Source organism: Hermetia illucens, chromosome 2 (assembly GCF_905115235.1).
Source record: "Hermetia illucens chromosome 2, iHerIll2.2.curated.20191125, whole genome shotgun sequence".
Lineage (NCBI taxonomy): Eukaryota > Metazoa > Arthropoda > Insecta > Diptera > Stratiomyidae > Hermetia > Hermetia illucens.
In genome coordinates, this window is record NC_051850.1 from 75,145,520 (window position 1) to 75,165,460 (window position 19,941).

Sequence of the window (19,941 nt, forward strand, 5' to 3'; positions counted from 1 at the left end):
CGTGACGGTTCCACAACTGTTCAACTCATAACGTCGAAGTCCAAAGTCGCACGTTAAATCCAAATCCAATCGATTCCACGGTTGGAGCTGTGCAGCGCTGCGCTCTTGTGCGACTTGATTTCAACTACGTTAGAAGCCCATGGTTGGAAGCATGTCATACCATATTATTGGACAGACTCGATGATCATTCTGCAATGGCTCCAAAGTCCAGCAACTAAATGGAAAGTGTTTATCGCCAATAGAGTCAGCCGCGTTCATTCCTCCGATTTCAAACAATGACGACATATAAATAGCAAAGCAAACCCGGCAAATGTCGCATCCTGTTGAATTTTCCCCAACTTTTTGAAGAATCATGTACTGTGGTGGAACGGCCCGGACTGGTTAAAGGAACATCAAGACACGGCCGAAATCAAGATTCATATGCAACCAATCAGTCACCAATTTAGAAGACAAAAGCCAGCATGCTTCACAACTATAAAGGCAGAAGAAAGGGAGAATTTAACGCAACGATTCTCATCATTCACGAAACTCGTAATAGCCATCGCTTACTGCAGAAGATGGAAGCCCAACTCTGACAACCCAGTCAGATGAGCCCCGACAAGCGGAAACCGTTCTCATTAGGATGATTTAGCGAGAGGCATTTGCAGATGATATCAATCTACTCAACACCAATAAACCCTTGGCCAAATCTAGTTCGCTGATTAGGTTAACGCTATTCCTCGATTCAGACCAGATCTTGCGGGTTGGTGGAAGGATACAGTAGAGTGCTGTAAATTTCGATACAAAACACCCTATACTACTACCCCGAGGACATATGGCTAATGTGGTCATAAAACATTACCACCATCTGATGCTGCATGGTCCCGCTCAGCTAGTACACTCGACGATTCGTACGAAGTACTGGACCATTGATGGGAGGAAATGTACCCATTGTTTCAGAATGAACGCCAAACCGAGTCAACAACTGATGGGAATACTGCCTCAGGAACAAGCACGGCCAGGAAAACCTTTTGCTCGGACCGGCATTGATTACGCTGGGCCAATCACAAATAAATGGAGTAACGGTAGAGGCACCAAGACCACCAAAGCATACATGCTTGTGTTCGTATGTCTATCTACAAAGGCTGTACATCTTGAGCTCGCTAGCGATCAAACAGTGAAAACATGTATTGCAGCAATCAGACGGTTCATTGGAAGTCCTCACTTTGGAGGGATTTGGGAGACAGCAGTCAAAAGTATGAAGCGTCATTTGAACAAAACCATCGGTGCGCACTTGTTAAACGTGGAAGAAATGTTCACGCGGTTAGCATAGATCGAAGCATGTATGAAGGCGAGGCCCTTGACACCATTGAGCACTGATCCACATGACCTTACCGCTTTGACTCCTGGACACTTCTTGACGGGAGAACATCTGTTTGAACTGCCGGACGGAGATACAGACGACAATGTGACAACCGTCTGGCCGATGGCCTCTAGGAAGAATTGTGGCAGCTCATCCAACTAGAGTAGTCACGCTGAAGACCGAAAATAACATAATCAAAGGACTTATTTCGAAGATTTGACCTTTGCCAAACAACGGGGAATGTGCAGTAGAGTCAACGGTAGAAAAGGAAACAAGAATCCCGATCTGTGGGAAAGACATCAAAAATGTCCAAACTGATGATCAATCTATTCTTTCTGTTAGTTTGTGTCACGGGGGCAAAACGCAACTATACCATCAAGCGCCCTGAAGCGGGGATATACGTCGAGCATTTGGGTCAGGTCCGACTAATAAAGGGAAAATTCCGGTTTGACGTCAATATCACTAGTGAAAAGATCATGTCTGATCTCACACTCGATAGATATATCAGAATATGTACAATATCTTTAAAGAAGGCCTACGATTACATCCAGATATACGGTGTGCGGAGCTTGTGACTCAACTGGAACAAGAAATCAACATAACAATAAACGCTATCAGTCCATGGGTTAAAGTGAGGGGTCAACGCGGGCTCCAAGGAAATCTGCTGTAAGGAATCTTCGGAGTGAACGACCAAGTCTACGCAGCCATCGACAAACTTGATGAAAATCAAAGGCAGGTTATCAAGGCTTTGGAACACCACGGCAATCTGTTGTTAAGCACTACCGCACTTGTGAAAGAGACATGCCAACTCTTACCACTAAATAACACCTCATCGCTAGAAAGGTAGATCAAGCCTATAAGACACTTCAACACGACAGTTCTGTACGTACCATCAAAGACAATTCTCGAACGAGATGACAACGTCATTGAGGAGACTCATCATCAAGAAACGCAACATCGCGCCGATATGAAGACTACTACCTGGCATCACCTCAGTCATCAGACCATCGTATCATCATCACTGCGCTTCTTTGCAAATTCTACAAGTCAAAAAGCTTCCAGCCAACTTCACCACCCAGAACATCTCCTGAATCCACGATCTAGTGCTACGTGGGCAGAATGTTTAGAATATGATCAGAATAAGTCTTTTTAAGAAATACAACACATTGTACAATACGTTTTATCTAGAGTATAATATTAACTCACAATAATTTGTATGCAAAGGTATTAGGCTTGATTGTAAACAACGATGGTAATGAAGTCGCGGTAAAATGTATTGAACAAAATCAGCTCAAAACATTGTACATTGCATGAGAAATTGGTTGACATAGCGTTTTTCTTAGTGATATGCTTTTCCTTTATTCGTACCAACGGATTTTTAGTCTACTAAGAATTTTACCTGTAAGCAGAAATTGTGTATATAATAAGTGTTCAAATGCAATAAACTTTCAATCTGGTTCAAGTACACAAGTCTTTATTTTGTTTAACGCTTAGGTGCGACTACTTAAGCACTTGGCCATATTCGGTTTGATTTTTTAGAAAAATCAACAATAGTACATTACTATTTTTTGGGTAATAGAAGTATGATATCCTCAAGTTTCATCAAAATCGTACTATTATTGACAAAGTTAAGTAGTTCAAAATTGTTTTTTCCGCATAAATTTACTGCTACCCAAAGTATAATACTAAATGTCAATATCACATTAAAGTGAGTAATCTGCTAAGTATACATATACAGTAAGGGCTACCTAGATGGGCTAATTCTGCCCTCAAATATACTTGCGTAAGATATAAACCCTTGCATACCTTGTTTTTAAGGTTTTGTGTGAAACAAAACCTTATTAGAATCGAGACTGTGTCTGTCTGTCTGTCTGTCACACCCGATTTATTCCGAAACGGCTGTACCGATTGTCACGAAAATTGGTGAGTATGTAATCTGGTGTTCCCTTTACATGCAGTAAGTGGCGCCATCTTGTGTTAAGTTTAAGGGGGGGCTCCCCATACATGTGAATGGAGGGTGTAAATTTTTTTTTCACAGAATGTAGCCATGTGGGGTATCAAATGAAAGGTCTCAATTAGTACTTTTCGAAACTGGTTCAATATTTGATATTGAGTGAAACATGGAGGAGTGACGGCTCAAAATATGACCCCCAAAAAGTGTAACAGGTCTCGTTCTCAGAACCTATCCAACCGAAAAATCTGAAAAAAATCACAATGGTGCATCTCTACGAAATCTAGGCCTCAAAATATATCCGGTTCCGATATCTGCACAAATAAAGTTAATAATAGTATATTTCCACATTTTAGAAATTTACCCGGCACTCCGCTTATGTTCATCCTAGAAGTACAAAATTTGGCATGCGTGTAATAAAGAACATAGTGCACAATTTGGTCAAGTTTGAAGAAAATCCAATTATTACTAACAAAGTTATAGGGGGTGAAACTTTACAATTTTTTGTGAATTTCGTGCACTTCACAACCTGCATGACGTCATCATCACATATCAATTCGTCAATACCACAACGAAATGAGTTCTTATGAATTGGGTCCCAGAGAATTATTTTGTTTTAGTTTTTTTGGTTATTTGCCAACCAGATATGTGTGCATGTAGGTATATATCATAATATATGCGTGCTAATGAACTTTGTGGGTAGTGCCTAATTCAAATAGATATAAGAAGTAAATCGGAAATATGGGTACGATCAATTTATATACGTTCATATATGTATGTGTACAGTATTCGGAAATAGGCAGTTTGTTTGGCTAGGGTGAGCGTAATATCTATGGCTATTATATGTAGGTATGTCGTAGTTTGGAAAAATATGAAGGATTATGTTGGATTTGTAGCTATATACGGATAGAAAAATGTGCGTTGAAATTTCTTACATAAAATGAATACAAAACCTTTATATCCGAAGCGCGAGTTTCCGGTATTCCGACTTGTTTTGTTGTTGGAGTGTAATTCGTCAGCAACTTTATTTAAACACATTTAGGCAACATTGTCGAGGAGATACTGACGAGCGTTGACAGGTGGAGCGGTGTTATGTATTATGTTCGGGTTCTTCCCGTTGTAAAGAAGATACAGCTGGACCGGTGGAGTGGCCGGATGGTATTTGGTTTCTTGAAACAACAATTCGGTTCTTCACCTCCCTTCTCGTTGGTGAAAAGAATTCCTTGATTTAAAGGCTCCCCAAAGTGGGAAACCTCGAGGTCAAGCCCGAAGCAAGCAGACACTTCCACACTAGCTCTTTGAGGATGGAGAGGTGTTTATTTAGTAGTCCGATGGGGTACCGTTACAGGAGTCCAACACTCTGTGCATAAACGCATTGCCATACGCTACCCCAAAACAAGTAAAAAGCAAAAATTTCCTCTTTCAGGTAAGGGTTGAATCCACCGAGCAGTGGGTCTGGCCGATGTTGACATGCTAGTGTTTATACCTCTGCCGGGCCGGCCTCTTTCAACTCACTACAGAGGAAAATGGGCCATATTTGGCACAATCCACGCTGCTGCCATAAACTCTTGCGGGATGCGCAAGGAATAGTGGTCGCGTAATATGGTTCATCTCACATAATATGGTCCATCTATTGGGCATCCATTGGAGGGCCTTCCGGTCCGGCTCCAAATGTGCCAAGAGCTATGAGGGATCTCCATGTGTTCACCTTCGTGACGTTGCACCCACAGGAAGAGCGCCGGGCTGGTGCAAACCGAAAGGTACCGTTAACTACTGCGAACGCGATCTATTGATGGAAGCTTGCCAAGAAATCTCGCGTGATTCTGATGCAAAGGTTACATCTGGAATGCTTCCTTGGCAGCCTGGAGCTGAAGCTGGACCCATGCTACAGAAGGTACACTGTAGGAGGCAATGTGGCCAGTATTGCGCTCAGCCGTGGTTATTACCCTGATTTGACTCAGGGGCTCATTCACAGCTGAGTCGACTGGTATCTGATATGCAACAACGTTACAAATTCCTCTGCCACCATTAAGATTTGAACCACGGCATTCTGCATCGACAGGCACATAAGCGCAAAATCAACTTTTATCTCCGCAATGAACTGCGCTAGCACTTCACTGCTTATTAATCTGTAGGATGCGAATTAAATTTACCACGTCCTCGCTTTTACCGATTCTGCTCCGAAAACTGGACACCGCTCCGAGCCCGCAGTATGTGCAACGCTCCCACCAAATGCGCCACGGTTCCTGACTGGTTTCAGCGGTTTCCTCGTATCTCTTTCCAGAACAGCAACACTGCATGATGCTGGGGTTGCCGTTTTCGCCTCGAGCCATCTCTTTACAATACAAAAGCGCTTTTGAAGACTGGACTTTTTTGGGCCTTACGACTTTTCAAAGGGATCTCTCGCTCAACCCGATAGTTAAAGGGCAGTGTTCACATCTGTTCAATTTCACGTTGAAATATTTTTTAATTAGTTTTTAGTTACAATGATGTCGATTACAAAATTTGGATTTCTGCGAAGTTTTAATTGTAAATCTCCCCTTAAACTTTATGCCAATAGTTTGCAGTAAAAAGGTTAAAAATTATAAAAATAACTTACCTTTATCCTGTAGAAAATGCATTGCTTCTCTCATTATTGAAGTTGCCAATAATGCATCTACGAAGTTATTCTCTTCCCTCTTTTCTAATGGAGTAACATACTCGTTTACACTTGAATCTAATTCATAGTTATTAAAAAGTAAGATCATTTTTGCCACTGTTTCAATTTCAAAAGCCTTTGGATCAATTTGAAGCAATCTGCAGATAGAATTATAGTTAAGAGAACAGAACAAAAATCTTTTCTATAATAACATACGAATTTGGTGCTTCATCTGTCGTTTCGTATGATCTTGTCTTCCCTTGCAAATTCATGTTTATGTATTTGTTCAAATTATTTTTATCCTTAGATAATAATACTTCACTTAACAAAATAAGCTCATTATCAGTGGTAAGAAGCGGTCCGGCAGGTCTCACCTACAGTAAAAATGAAATAAACTTAGTCGGGAATCCACATAGTTTTCCATAATGCTTTGTGTTTAAAAACTTTTTTAAAATTAATTTATTTCTCGTCTGGTAGCCGAAAATGGTTGAATCAATCGTCAAGAGATTTGATGGAATTGTTTGAACTACAAAGTCACACCACAGTAAGGGGGGTGGATATTTCATTAATTTTAATAATAATCTAATAAATTCAAAATGAGGATAGGGACCACGGAAAGTACAATAAGGAGATGAAATACGTTCTCGGAAACGTGAACCTAAAATTATGCCATTCCGATATTGTTAGTTATGCCGATATTAAGTTAGTTATGCTTCATTTTAGGAATTCACTGACCAACTCCATTGAGTTTATTCTAAAACACTAAACCACTGAAGTAAATCATAACACAAGTAATAATATTGGCAAGTTTAATAAATATGCTGCTATTTCTTTTCTTTTCCTCTTAAGCTTATGACACCTCTGGGGCAGGGCCGATTTGTCTAGATCTGCCTTGCCATTTTTCACATGACGTGGAAGAAATCACCATGTAGAGTGTTAAACAAATGCTCTTTCGGTCGGTCCTTTGGTCGCTTATCGCCGTCTTCGATGTCCAGGCCAATCTTAACTTGTAAATTCTAGTCAGACCATCGAAGACGTCTCTTTCGGCACTTCTCTATAATGGGTGCATATTGACTTGGGGGATTCGCACTCGGAAGTATAGGAGCCAGAGCCGAACGATACAGCGGTAGATTTTGAATATGAGCCGTTCGCTGAAGCTTTCATTGGAATATTGTGGAGCGCCATTTAATTCAATCCATTCATGGTGCAATTTTGTATTGGCTTATGGAATGAATGCCGTCAAGGAAATGATTTAGATGGTTTGATTTCGGTTACACGGCAACATACACCAACAATAAATATTTGTCCTCAATAGAATGTTGGGCGATTATTTATCTAGTGAGATTATTGCAAAACAGGTTCGTAGACTGACATGCGCTGGGAATGCCTCAGCTATTTGTCTCCACAATTAACATTTTGGAGTGAGTAACACAGCCATAAGCGAGAATTTCGATTTAATAAAAGAGTCGAAAAGTTGGGAAAGGAGATTGGGCGCGTCACACAAATACACATGGAAAATCTAGGCCGTACAGATGCATTGCTGAAAGCATCGAAAAATACCTTCTCTCCGGCGATATACCAATCACTAAAATTCTAAAGACGCTGAGAAACTACCTTGCGGTGTATTGTAACTGTATCGGCAGGTAGCAAAAGAGGTTTCAGCGAAGGATAGATAATGTCTTGTCTTTAAAAACTTAAAGAGAATTTTCTAAAAATTTCAGTAAATCCAATCGCATAAGCAACCTCAATCTTGACCGGGTAGCATTGCGACAGCCGTTATTATTATTATAGCTTCCACACCTTATGCGTTTCTACTAGGTCATCGCCAAAATAACCACGTCTTATATAACTGAAGTTGATATTGGAATAGCCCATAAAAAGGTATGTAATTGGAAGGCGCCAAAAGAATTCCCAAATAGTCACAGGATATTACTAAATCATTTCAATGAAATCATTACCGATCCTAAATTACGTCTTCATGTCACAAATTGATAGCTGAGGAGCAAAAAAGATGCGTAAAAAGCTCAAGAAAAGAAAGAACACCTTATAATCAATACAGTAGCCGTGAAGCAGTGTCTAGTGTTTGATATGAAAACATTGCACTACAATCAAGTGCAGGAGCTGACTAGTTATTAAGATTTCGGTCTTACAGTTGCTATATACTATATGGTAACTAATATCTGCCATAATAGCGAAAAAGACATGTATGGCAATTCTTTAATTCACTAGAACTTTTGTTTAAGGGAAAAATTGAAAACCTCGTGAATAACTTAAGGGGCTTTCCCCTTAAGTTAAGAGGATTTCAGAATCGATTTTTAAGGTTTTGTGTGAAACAAAACCTTATTAGAACCGAGTCGATGTCTGTCTGTCTGTATGTCACAGCCGATTTAATCGGAAACGGCTAGACTGATTGTCACGAAAATTGGTGAGAGTATGTAATCTGTTGTTCCCTTTACATGTATTGTTTCTTACATAAGATGAACACAAAACCTTTATACCTGAAGCGCGAGCTTCTGGTATTCCGACTTGTTTTTTATTGCATAGATCGTTAATTTAGCTATCTCAACATTTGCTGCAAAATTCGTGTCTTCCTTGTATAACATTTTTTCCTTTTATAAGATTTTATAAGCATAGAAACGGGCGATTATTCAGGGGTCCAGGCTCAGGCTCTAATGTCTTATATCTTTACGTAATCTTATAATGCTTTATGAAGAACGTATTTATAATTTATATGAGTGCAATTGTATTTGTTGTACATATGTAACTGTATTTTTTTAAGGTTTTGTGTGAAACAAAACCTTATTAGAATTGAGACGGTGTCTGACGGACAGTATGTCTGTCTGTCTGTCTGTTACACCCAATTTATTCAGAAACAGCTGGACCGATTGTCACCAAAATTGGTGAGGGTATGTAATCTGATGTTCCCTTTACATGCAGGCGCCATCTTGTTTTAAGTTTAAGGAGGGGCTCCCCATACATGTGAATGGAGGCTGCAAATTTTTTTTCACAGAATGTAGCCATGTGGGATATCAATCAATCAATCAATCAATAGTTCTTCAAGGACGCGGTGCGACTTTCCCTTAACAAATAATCAAATGAAAGGTCTCAATTAGTACTTTTCGAAACTGGTTCAATATTTGATATTGGGTGAAACATAGGGGAGTGATGGCTCAAAATATGACCCCCAAAATGTGTAACAGGTCTCGTTCTCAGAACCTATCCAACCAAAAAATCACAGTGGTGCATCTCTACAAAATCTAGGCCTCAAAATATATCCGGTTCCGATATCTGCACAAATAAAGTTAATAATAGTATATTTCCACATTTTAGACATTTACCCGGCACCCCCCTTATGTTCATCCTACAAGTACAAAATTCGGCATGCGCGTAATAAAGAACATAATGCACAGTTTGGTCAAGTTTGAAGAAAATCCAACTATTATTCACAAAGTTGTAGGGGGTGAAACTTTACAATTTTTTGTTAATTTCGTGCACTCTACAACCTGCATGACGTCATCATCACATTTCAATTCGTCAATACCACAACGAAATGAGTTCTTATGAATTGGGTCTCAGAGAATTATTTTGTTTTAGTTTTTTAGTTATTTGTCAACCAGACATGTGTGTATGTAGGTATATAATGCAATATATGCGTGCTAATGAACTTTGCGGGTAGTGCCTAATACAGATAGATATAAGAAGTAAATCGGAAATATGGGTACGATCAATTTATATACGTTCATATATGTGTACAGTATTAGGAAATAGGCAGTTTGTTTGTTTAGGGTGAGCGCAATATCTATGGCTGTAATATGTACATATGTCTCGTAGTTTGGAAAAATATGAAGGATTATGTTGGATTTGTTGCAATATACGGATAGAAAAATATGCGTTGAAATTTCTTACATAAGATGAACACAAAACCTTTACATCCGAAGCGCGAGCTTCCGGTATTCCGACTTGTTTGTAATTAAGAGTGAGAAATTTCATCTTCCGAAAGACGACTTTTCAAACAGTCGTAGAATTTGCTCTGAAGGGAAAACTTTGACATATTATAGCTTTGTAAATGATAGTATGATTTCTACCAAACTTGGTAGGATGCTGGATATTATGCCCTCGATTACTGCAAAATGTCTAGGATCTAGGCTGAATTTTAAGGGGGCTTTGCAGTCAATTATTAAAAATTATAGTTTTCTTTTTTGAACGACATATTTGTTTTATTGGATCTTTCTAGAATAGAAACTAGCAATAAGTATTCAAACCTTAAAGCTAAACTTCAACTGTATTCTTTGCCAGTGCTACAGGATACACCATTAAAACAAGTCGGAAACCAGAAACTTGGGGCCTAAGGTATGAAAGGTTTTGTTTGTTTCTTATGTAAGTATATTTGAGTACAGAACTATCGCATTTGTACGTACCCCGTAATGTATATATATATTTAGCATATCAGACTACTCTCTTTAATGTGATATTGGTATTTACTATTTTGGATTGCGGTAAATTTACACGGAAAAGACCATTTTTGAGCTACTGTAATTATATTAAAAGAGGAACGAAGACGGCTACGATTTCTTACCAGGGCAGAGACAAGTCAATTTTGGAAACTTGGGTGTTAAATTCAAAAAGAGGAGTCCGTGGACCATCAAGAGTGAGAGCAAGTTGCTCTCCATTTGGTCCGGTCCGGCATCAACTGGATGCGGACTTAGGACTCTCCAATCTCTAAAAAAGGAATACTGTAACTTTAATAGCAATAATACGATTTTGGTTTAACTTCATACTATAGTTTACATTGTTGTAAAGTTGTATAAGGGTGTAGGATGAACATAAAGGGGGGTTTCTAGTCAATTGTGTATAGATAGCTGAATGGTTAGAGTACAAGGCTGTCGTACGGAAGCTCGCGGTTCAAATCTCACTCACACACACGCTGCTCGTATTGGGATTTGTATCGTGGTTTGACGTCGGATACCAGTCGACTCAGCTGTGAATGAATACCTGAGTCAAATCAGGGTAATGATCTGGGGCGAGCGCAATGCTGACCACATTGCCTCCTACAGTGTTACTGTAGTGTACCATTACGGTCTTGAATGAAGGCCCTGATCCAATATGGATTGTTACACCAACCGTTATTATGATTATTATTCTAGCCAATTTCCCAGAAAAACAGTAATATACTAATATTAACTTAATTTGAGTAAATATCGATATGCAGATTATTCTCAGGCTGTATGACTTTTTCCAAATTTTTCCGTTGGATAGTTTGTGGAAATGGGTCCCTTAAACAATCATCACTTTCGACTCCCCGCCTTTCCAACTAATGTCAAACAAAGACCGGCTTCGAAATAATGGAGACCTTTTATTTTATACCCAACATATTTGTTGAAAAAAATTCTAAACCCCCCTTCTGCATGTATGATGAACCCTCTTAAAGTCAATGAAAAAGATGCAGCTTACTGCATATGGGTGCATTTACAGATCCCATTTTCCGACCAAATATCGTGCCAATCGGTGAGAAAAGTGCGTGTGACCAACGTGTCCGTACTCGGAAACGGCTGAATCGATTGTCACAGGTATCATTTTGCACTGGGGTTAAGGGTGCGCTCTACATCTATGCGAAAGGGAGCTGTACATTTTTTTTTACAAAGTATATTCATGTGCGGAATCAAATGAAAGAGCTTGATAAGTACTTACCTTATTATTTTTTATGTTGGGCGAAACGAAACGAAAAGTAAAACAAGTCCCGTCCTCAGAACCTGTCCAACGAAAATATTTGAAAAAAAAATCAAAATGATGCCCTCATGCACCCGGCGACCCAGATTTTCATCTGGCCTTGGCTCGGCAAAAATGGGCTCTGCCGAGATCGACTTATTTTCCCCGATAAAATAAAGGCAATGGCAGCAACTATGAAGAAACTAAAAACTTAAAAAACTAACACAAAAGAATTCAACAGATCTTTGCTCATGACGATCCAACCTTAAACGAAGGGGCAACTTTGAGCTCTTCGGTGGAGAACCTGCATCTAGATTCAAATTCGGCACATATACAAATAGGACCCAGTCCTTAATGGACGAGTCGAAGCAATCCCCTCTCTCAGCATTCCTGACCTCGGGCTCCGGGTAAGCATCTGCCTTCGGACAGCAAACAGCCTCGGGCAAAACACAGCCCCCGGGTTGTGCCAAGGCTGGAGGCAGAAGAGACCGATTTGTCTCCATCCGGTTCTTTCTGCTCCCAACCAACGGCACATTCTCACCGCTAGCTCTCCACTCCCGTGGCGAGTTCCGTGCGCCATCTATCCGCTCGTATTCGCAACATTCGAAATAAATTTCGAATGCCGTGAATCCTGCTGCGCCACATCACTCCGCCCCCAGATGAAACCTAGGGGGTTTCAGCGACCGAACCCGGAACTGTGACGTTGCTTCGGAGCGCACACGTGTTTCAGCCTGCACAGAGAGAGACCGCCTTTTTGCGTCCCTCGATCTCGAGTTGGAAGAAATGTTCTCCTCGTTCGAGAACGCGGTACGGGCCTTCATATGGAGGCTGCAGCGGCTTCCGGACGGCATCCGTCCTGACTAGGTCATGCGTGCACGTGTCCAGCTCTCCGGGCGCCCAGGCAGATGCGGACGAGTGTCGGGTGGGTGTGGCTTTGATGCGTCGGAGATTGTCCCTCAGCAGACGCACCAACCCCGACTCTGTGAGACCCGATCTCTTGTCGAAGGCCGGATCGCTTGGGAGTCTTGGTTTCTCCCCGTATACCAGCTCCGCGGGGCTGGCAGCAAATTCCTCTCGGCGGGTTGTACGTAGGCCGAGTAGGACGAGAGACAAGACTTGAGTCCAGGACGGATCGTCGCGTGCCATAATGGCGGTTTTCAGCGTCCGGTGCCAACGTTCTAGCATCCCATTGGATTGCGGGTGGTATGCAGTAGTCCGCTGAACTCCGCCATGCTATTAACATAGTATGCTGGTTCCAAGCCCAGGTAAAGGAGGAGGGTTTGAGGCAACGTACTCTGTACTATCCTCAGTAAAACAAAAATAAAATGCTGAGATCAGGGAAAGAGATAAATAGAGTATAGTTGGAGTTATTCCACTACGCTAAATCCTACATGATCTTTCTTGATGACAGGCCCCGCGACAGGTCGACCAAGAAAATGTCGTTACAAACATGATGATCGGATTGAGTCACAAGTCTCGGAGAAATGCTAGGGCGTCCACCTCAGTTGGCGCGGCAGGACGGTCTTGTCGAGAAATGGGCAAGGGTTCTTGACGCATGGACGGCATCAGGGCGTAAGCATGTTAGTCCGAACACAAAGAACAAAACAAATACTTGTCTGCATGCTAAATGTTGGTACCTTAACTGGAAAGACCGAGGAACTCGGAAGAGCCCTTCGGAAAAGGCGCATTGATATCTGCGCTCTGCAAGAAACTCGATGGTCTGGTGCCAAAAGCTGCGACATTGAACGCGAACGCGGTGAAAATGGCTAAAAACTTCTCTATTTTGGTAACCCACACACTCAATATGGTGTTGGCATTGCCATCTCAGAGGGTTTCCGTGATGCCATTAAAGAAGTCGAACGATTTGATGATCGGCTGATGAAGCTCACCATTATATCAGTTGATCGCACTATTCACTTCTTCACCGCGTATGCACCACAGACAGGTCGACCTGATGCCGAGAAAGATAACTTCAGGCAACTTCTCGATGAAAAGACTTGTCACGTGCCTGCTGACGTTTATATAATCATTGCCGGCGACCTTAATGGTCATGTGGGTGAAAAGGCAGATGGTAACAGATGCCATGGGGCAAGGGAGTTCGGAGCGCGCAATGAGGGTGGCGAGCGTATAACCGATTTTGCGCACACCCATGACATTGTACTTATGAATACATGGTTCATCAAATGATTGTTCATCTTCCTACATTTTATAGTGGGAACAGTAAAACGCAAATCGACTATATTCTCATAAGACGCCAACATTTTACCACTGTCACTGATTACAAAGTCGTTCCCTATGAGACCATCGCACCTCAACATCGGCCGTTGATTGCAGTCCTACGAATTAAGCCACCGATAAAACGGCGTGAGGAACGCACTGGTCCGCCGCGCATTAAATGGTGGCGATTTGGTGAGAAGAAAGAAGAAACGGTCTCACTCATACGATTGCCGACCATTACGAACGTGGAAGAATCATGCAACCAAATGAAAGACACGATCCACAAAGCGGCCTCTGCAACCCTCGGGGTCACATCATCCGAGATACTTGGCTTTGGAATGATGATGTTGAAATGAAGGTCCGTGAAAAGAAACACCTCTACCACAAATTTATAAGAATGCCAACCGAAAAGCAAAGAAAGCGGTCGCTGTCACCCGAGCGAACAATTTCAAAAATCTTTACGATAAACTGGACACTCGGGCTGGCGAGAGAGATCTGTATCGACTTGCTAAAAGCCGTAATGAACGCACACACAATATCAAACACTTCTGTTGCGTTAATGACAAGAACGGTACTTTGTTTACCAACCGTCGAGCCGCAACGGACAGATGGCGAGAATACTTCGAGCAGATTTCAAGTGGAGAATTTGCTCATCCTCCACTTCCACAATCATTGCCAACATTTGGAGCAGTTCCACCAGTCAGCGCAACTGAAGTTGAGGAAGCAATAAAACAAATGAAATCGGAGAAAGCCACAGGACCTGACGACATCACATCTGAGCTCTGGAAAGCGAAGAGCTGGGACCTAACACTGTGGCTTAGTCAATTCTTTAACCGGGTTATTCAGGAAGGAAGAACACCATCTGACTGGCAAGAAAGTACCACTGTTCCAATATGGAAAAAGAAAGGTAGTCCAGCAGAATGTTCAAATTACCGTCCGATCCGGTTACTTTCCCATACCATGAAGATTTTTGAACGCATTCTTGACAACCGTATTCGCGAAATCGTTGAAATAACCGTGAATCAAGCCGGATTTGTGAAGAACTGCGGAACTGCGTGAGAAACATCGCCCTCTTTACATTGCCTTTCTGGATCTAGAGAAAGCATTTGACCGTGTACCACACGAACTCATCTGGTATGCTTTACGACAACACTTCGTGCCAGAAGAACTCGTACGCTGGGTTCAATTGCTCTACCACGATCCGAAAATTAAAGTTCGAAGTATGGCGGGTGTATCAAAACCACTTCGTGTCTCTGTTGGAGTTCATCAAGGAAGCGCCCTCTCACCACTCCTCTCTGTCCTTGTTATGGACACCGTCACACGGGATATCCAACGTCCAACGCCCTACACACTGCTTTATGCAGATGATGTTTTCCTAGCATCTGATAGCAAAAATGATTTCGAGCAACTTGTTCAAAAATGGAATGATCGCCTCATGCAACACGGTCTCAGATTGAATTTAAACAAAACTGAATTTCTGACGACCGATCCCCATGAAACAGGCACAATCACCGTCAGCGGCAGTGATCTGCCCAGAACTGAGCGATTTAAATACCTCGGGTCAACGCTATCAGCCAATGGAGAACTGCGTTATGAAATTGCTTCACGCATTAACGCAACCTGGATGAAGTGGCGTTCCACAACTGGTGATCTCTGTGATCAACGTATCAACGAACGTCTCAAATCTAAAATTTACCGCAATGTCGTCCGTCCAGTCGCTCTCTATGGCTCTGAGTGTTGGCCGACTATAAAAGATAATGAACGGCGTCTTGCGGTAATGAAGACGAAGATGCTGCGTTAGACTAGTGGCGTCACACGTTTAGATCATATCCGAAATGAGGATATACGCGATTGTTATGGGATTGCACCGATCGTGGAAAAGTTGCGAGAGAGGCGTCCTCGATGGTATGGTCACGCAATTCGTGCAAACGAGAATTCACTTGCTAAGATTGGTCTGAACATTGAAGTCGATGGTAAACGACCAAAAGGCAGACCTAAACAACAGTTGCTTGATACGCTGGATGCGGATTTGAAAGCCTCGAGATTGCACCCAGATCAGGCATTCGATACAGCCAAATGGCGAAGCCGATCACGACGAGCCGACCCCGCTTGTGAACGGGACAAAGGCTGAAGAAAAAGAAAAAGAAGATGCAGTAGTCCACTGGCGTTTAAACCCCAGGAGTTTGCCTAACTCCGAGAAAATGGTGGGCTCAAATTGCATTTCCTGGTCAGTGATGACCACTGCAGGGACGCCAAAGCGAGAGGGTTTCGGCACAAGAGTGCGCCGTAATGTCTTTCAGAGGTATTGCCTCAGGCCACCGCGTGAACCTGTCGATGATTGTGAGGCAATCCTTGTAACCGTGCGAGTCTCGCAAAGGTCGTATCGTGTGGAACCGCTTGGTAGTGCGGGGGAATTAGCCCACTTCTTTCTTTACATGCCTGAAGACTTTACACTTCTGGCATGCGATGCACTCTCTGGCCCAAGAATTGACATCCGTGTTCATGGAGGGCCAGAAGTATTTCTCGGTGATGCCTGGATACGCTACGTCGTGAACTGCGTGGAACACTTCCTTGCGAAAGATGGCCGGAATGTATGGTCGAGGTCCCTTTTCCGAGTCTTTGCAGCAGAGAGAGAGGTTTGAGCTGAAGATGGGCAACTCCCGAAATTTGAATTTAGGGTTGGATTTGAGGCTCTTAAGTCCTGCGTCATCCTCCTGCACCTTGGCAATAGCCGAGAAATCGAGTGAGGCGGGGATGTTAATCTCGGAGACACGAGACAAAGCGTCAGCGACTATGTTGTCCTTGCCGGACACGTGCTGGATGTCTGACGTAAACTGGCTTATAAAGCTCAGGTGTCGAAGCTGACGAGGGGACGCTTTGTCAGGCTTCTGTTTCAAAGCATACGTGAGAGGCTTATGGTCCGTGTCAAGTACGCGTTCAAAATGGACTGGTGATGGGCGGCCTTGGGCAGGAAACGACGGTAGAAGTTTAGCATGCACAAGAACCTCCTCAACTCCTTCACTGTCTTTGGACGCGGGAAGCTTGTTATCGCTTGCACCTTGTCTGGGTCGGGCTGTATTCCTTCAGGGGTAATGAAATGGCCGAGGAATCCACCTGTTTTTCGAGAAATTTGCATTTCTCAACGTTTAGGACTAAACCGGCCTGAAGGAGACTCGAGATGGGCTAAGTGCTCAGACTCAGTGGGAGAAGCGACCAAACCATCATCCAAGTATACGAAACAGAAATCGAGGTTTCGCAGGACCGAGTGAATGAACCTGTGAAAGGTTTGCGCCGCATTGCACAATCCGAAAGTCGTTCGGGTGAACTCGAAGAGTCCAAAGGGTGTGCATATTGCCGTGTTTGGAATGTCTTCAGGAGCTAGAAGGATTTGGTGTTAAGCCTTGGCTAAGTCCAAGGTCGAAAAGATGCGGCAATTCGCGAGGTGATGCGCAAAGTCGTGGATGAGGGGAATTGGATATCGGTCAGCAACAGTCTGTGCATTTAGCCTTCTGTAACCCCAACAGGGGCGCCATTTGCCGTTTGGCTTAGGGACCATATGCAGTGGGGAAAACCAACAGCTGTTTGAGGGCCTGCAGATACCCTGTTAAAAAAGTTGTTCGAATTCTTTCCGCGCAATAGCCAGTTTCTGGGGTGGTAGAGGACGCACCTTCGAGAAGATCGGGGAACCAGTAGTGTTAATGTGGTGCTGCACATTGTACTTCACTGGTTTTGAGAGACTACACTCGGTAGTAATCTGGCTGAACTTTTGGAGAAGTGTTCGAACACGAGAGTCGGTGCTGTCTTCCAAAAGAACGGAAAGATTATTGTCTGGGTGAGATGCCATTTGGAACGCCGAATTTAGGTTAGTCGTGGGATCTATAAGGGACTTATTTTGCAAGTCCACCAGGAACCCATAGTGACACAAGAAGTATGCGCCTAGTATGAGGAAGCTGACATCCGCCAGGATGAAACGCCACGAAAATGTCCTACGCAAACCAAGACTCACTTCCACTTGCCTATACCCGTAGGTGTTGATACGGGAGGAATTTGCCGATGCTAGTTTCAGGAATTGTGGAAATAGTTTATGGTGTTGGGGTACGGGAAGAACCGAAACTTCCGCACCAGTATCCACGAGGTAGTTGCGCCTGCTGAGAGGCTCGTAAATTGTTAGGCGACGTGGCGCTGCGTTCTGGGTGGCCGTCGCCAGGACTCCCCGCGGACCTAATTTATTGCGGTAGGCACAAATTTACACGGGAGCGTACATCTGGTCGCTTTATCACCGAATCTAAGATGGTACCAGCAAATGCCTTTGTCCTGACGACCTGCTACCCGAACGCCCTTTCCAAGTGGCAGACCGTGAGCGAGCTCGCGATCTGGCACCCGAACGCTGAGCGTGCAGCATCGCATCTCGGCCACACTGGCTGTTAAGGCGGCTATCTCGCGCCTCAAGTCGCCCCTCGTCCGACGGCGGTTGAACGGCCGCTATGGTCGGGCGTACGTGCACTTTATGCACTTTGTCGGCCGCAGCTGCCAGCTCCTCCAAGGAACCGGAGACGCAAGCGAGGACCGCCTGGGTGCCCTCCGGGAGCCGCCGCAGCCAGAGCGACTTGATCAGGTCATCGCCGATCTTGCTCCTACCCAATTGTCTCATTTCGTGCAGCAATTGGCTGGGAGTTACACCCGCCGCGTGATTGAAACGGGTCGCGTCCGCCGTGATCCCGGACATCTGGAACTGTGCTTCCAGATGCACGAACCACAGTTCCGGGTTTCGCCGCCAAAACGGAGGAACGCGCACGGCGAGGGCGGTCACTTGCGAGTCCGATGGGCCTGCCGCGTCTTTGTTGTCGACCGACATTCTGACAAAAAAAAAAAAATACTGTTGCGGCGCGAGCTTGTAACGAAGGCGCGGTGAAACTGCTCTAGTCGACACGGCAGGCCGCACCCACAAATGTTCGCACGAACAGAGAAGACAACACCCTGAAGCGGACGCCTTTAAGCGCAGACTGAAACTATCGAGAACCTCGCCAAGAGAGCAGAGAACCCGCGATGATGAGTACTTCAAACACCTCGACGCCGTCTCCTGCAGCGGTTATAACTTTTATTGATTTTTTTCTTCTAAATATTTAAATTATTTTCCTAAACAAAGATAAGTTATGCAGGTGTTTTGAATTTTTTCTTTTAAATATTTAAACTATTTTCCTAAACAAAGATAAGTGAAGCAGGTGTTGTGTTGACTGCTGCACTTGCTGTTGTTGCTGCTGCTGTGTTGCGCTCGGTTGAGTCCCGGCTCGGGCTAACGTGAGTCCGAGCGGCCGTCGCGGGTGATTCGACTCACCGGGGCGGAGGCTTAAACTTGAGAGATCGTTGCCGCGGCTACTCCTGTCACTGCTACGTGGCTCTACCTGCCGTTTCCTTCCCGTCAGATGTCCTGTGAGTTCCCAGTTCCACAATTCGACAGTGGATTAACTTGACCGGCCGAGCAACGAGGAAGGGGCGACGAAAATGTCCGCCGGTGGCATTTAGACAGCTCGAGCCGTGGGTGCAGCTTTTAATCGCTCGGCTCTACCTGGGCGCGCTGGGATATTAGCCCGCGATGCGATGACTGAGCGAAATATTTTCATACAATCCCCGACGTTGTAGCGACGCAGTGAAAGGCAAGATTCGTTTTCGGGCGAGAAAAGTGCAAATTCGATGAATGTGCTACGCGCACCGGACTGAAGACCGAGATTTTGGGAAAACAGTGCGATCCTTTCTCTGTTGTTTGTTGCGGAACAACTGGTGGGAACGATTTATTTAGGATCGCTGATGCTGGAGTTCCCAAGGCTGCTGTTCTTCGGGGTCACTTAGTGTGCACGAACCACGCAGTCAAAGTTTGTTTTGATGCGTTGCACTGACTCCTTTTCTAATTCAGCCCGGTGAATAAAATTGTTGAAGCGACTTTGTTATGCCCTCTTGATTAGCTGCCACACAGAATAAACTCCTCCAAATTTTGTATATAACACGTGTTTACTTAATTTGCTTCTTCTCGAACATTTTCACTACAGCAAAAGTGCAGTCTAGTGCAGAAGTCAATAAAGTTAGCTAATC

General features: G+C 43.6%; 1 protein-coding gene across 1 annotated transcript in view; it reads right to left on the minus strand.

The window, feature by feature from the left end:
- Nucleotides 1-19,941, minus strand: part of LOC119648344 (poly(U)-specific endoribonuclease homolog) — a 230,306-nt gene that overhangs the window by 85,865 nt on the left and 124,500 nt on the right. Inside the window, exons 4-5 of the mRNA XM_038050039.1 lie at nt 6,148-6,305; nt 5,893-6,089 (exon numbers count right to left, since the gene is read on the minus strand). Coding sequence (XP_037905967.1) covers nt 5,893-6,089; nt 6,148-6,305 — 355 coding nt within the window. The remainder of the gene's footprint in view (nt 1-5,892; nt 6,090-6,147; nt 6,306-19,941) is intronic.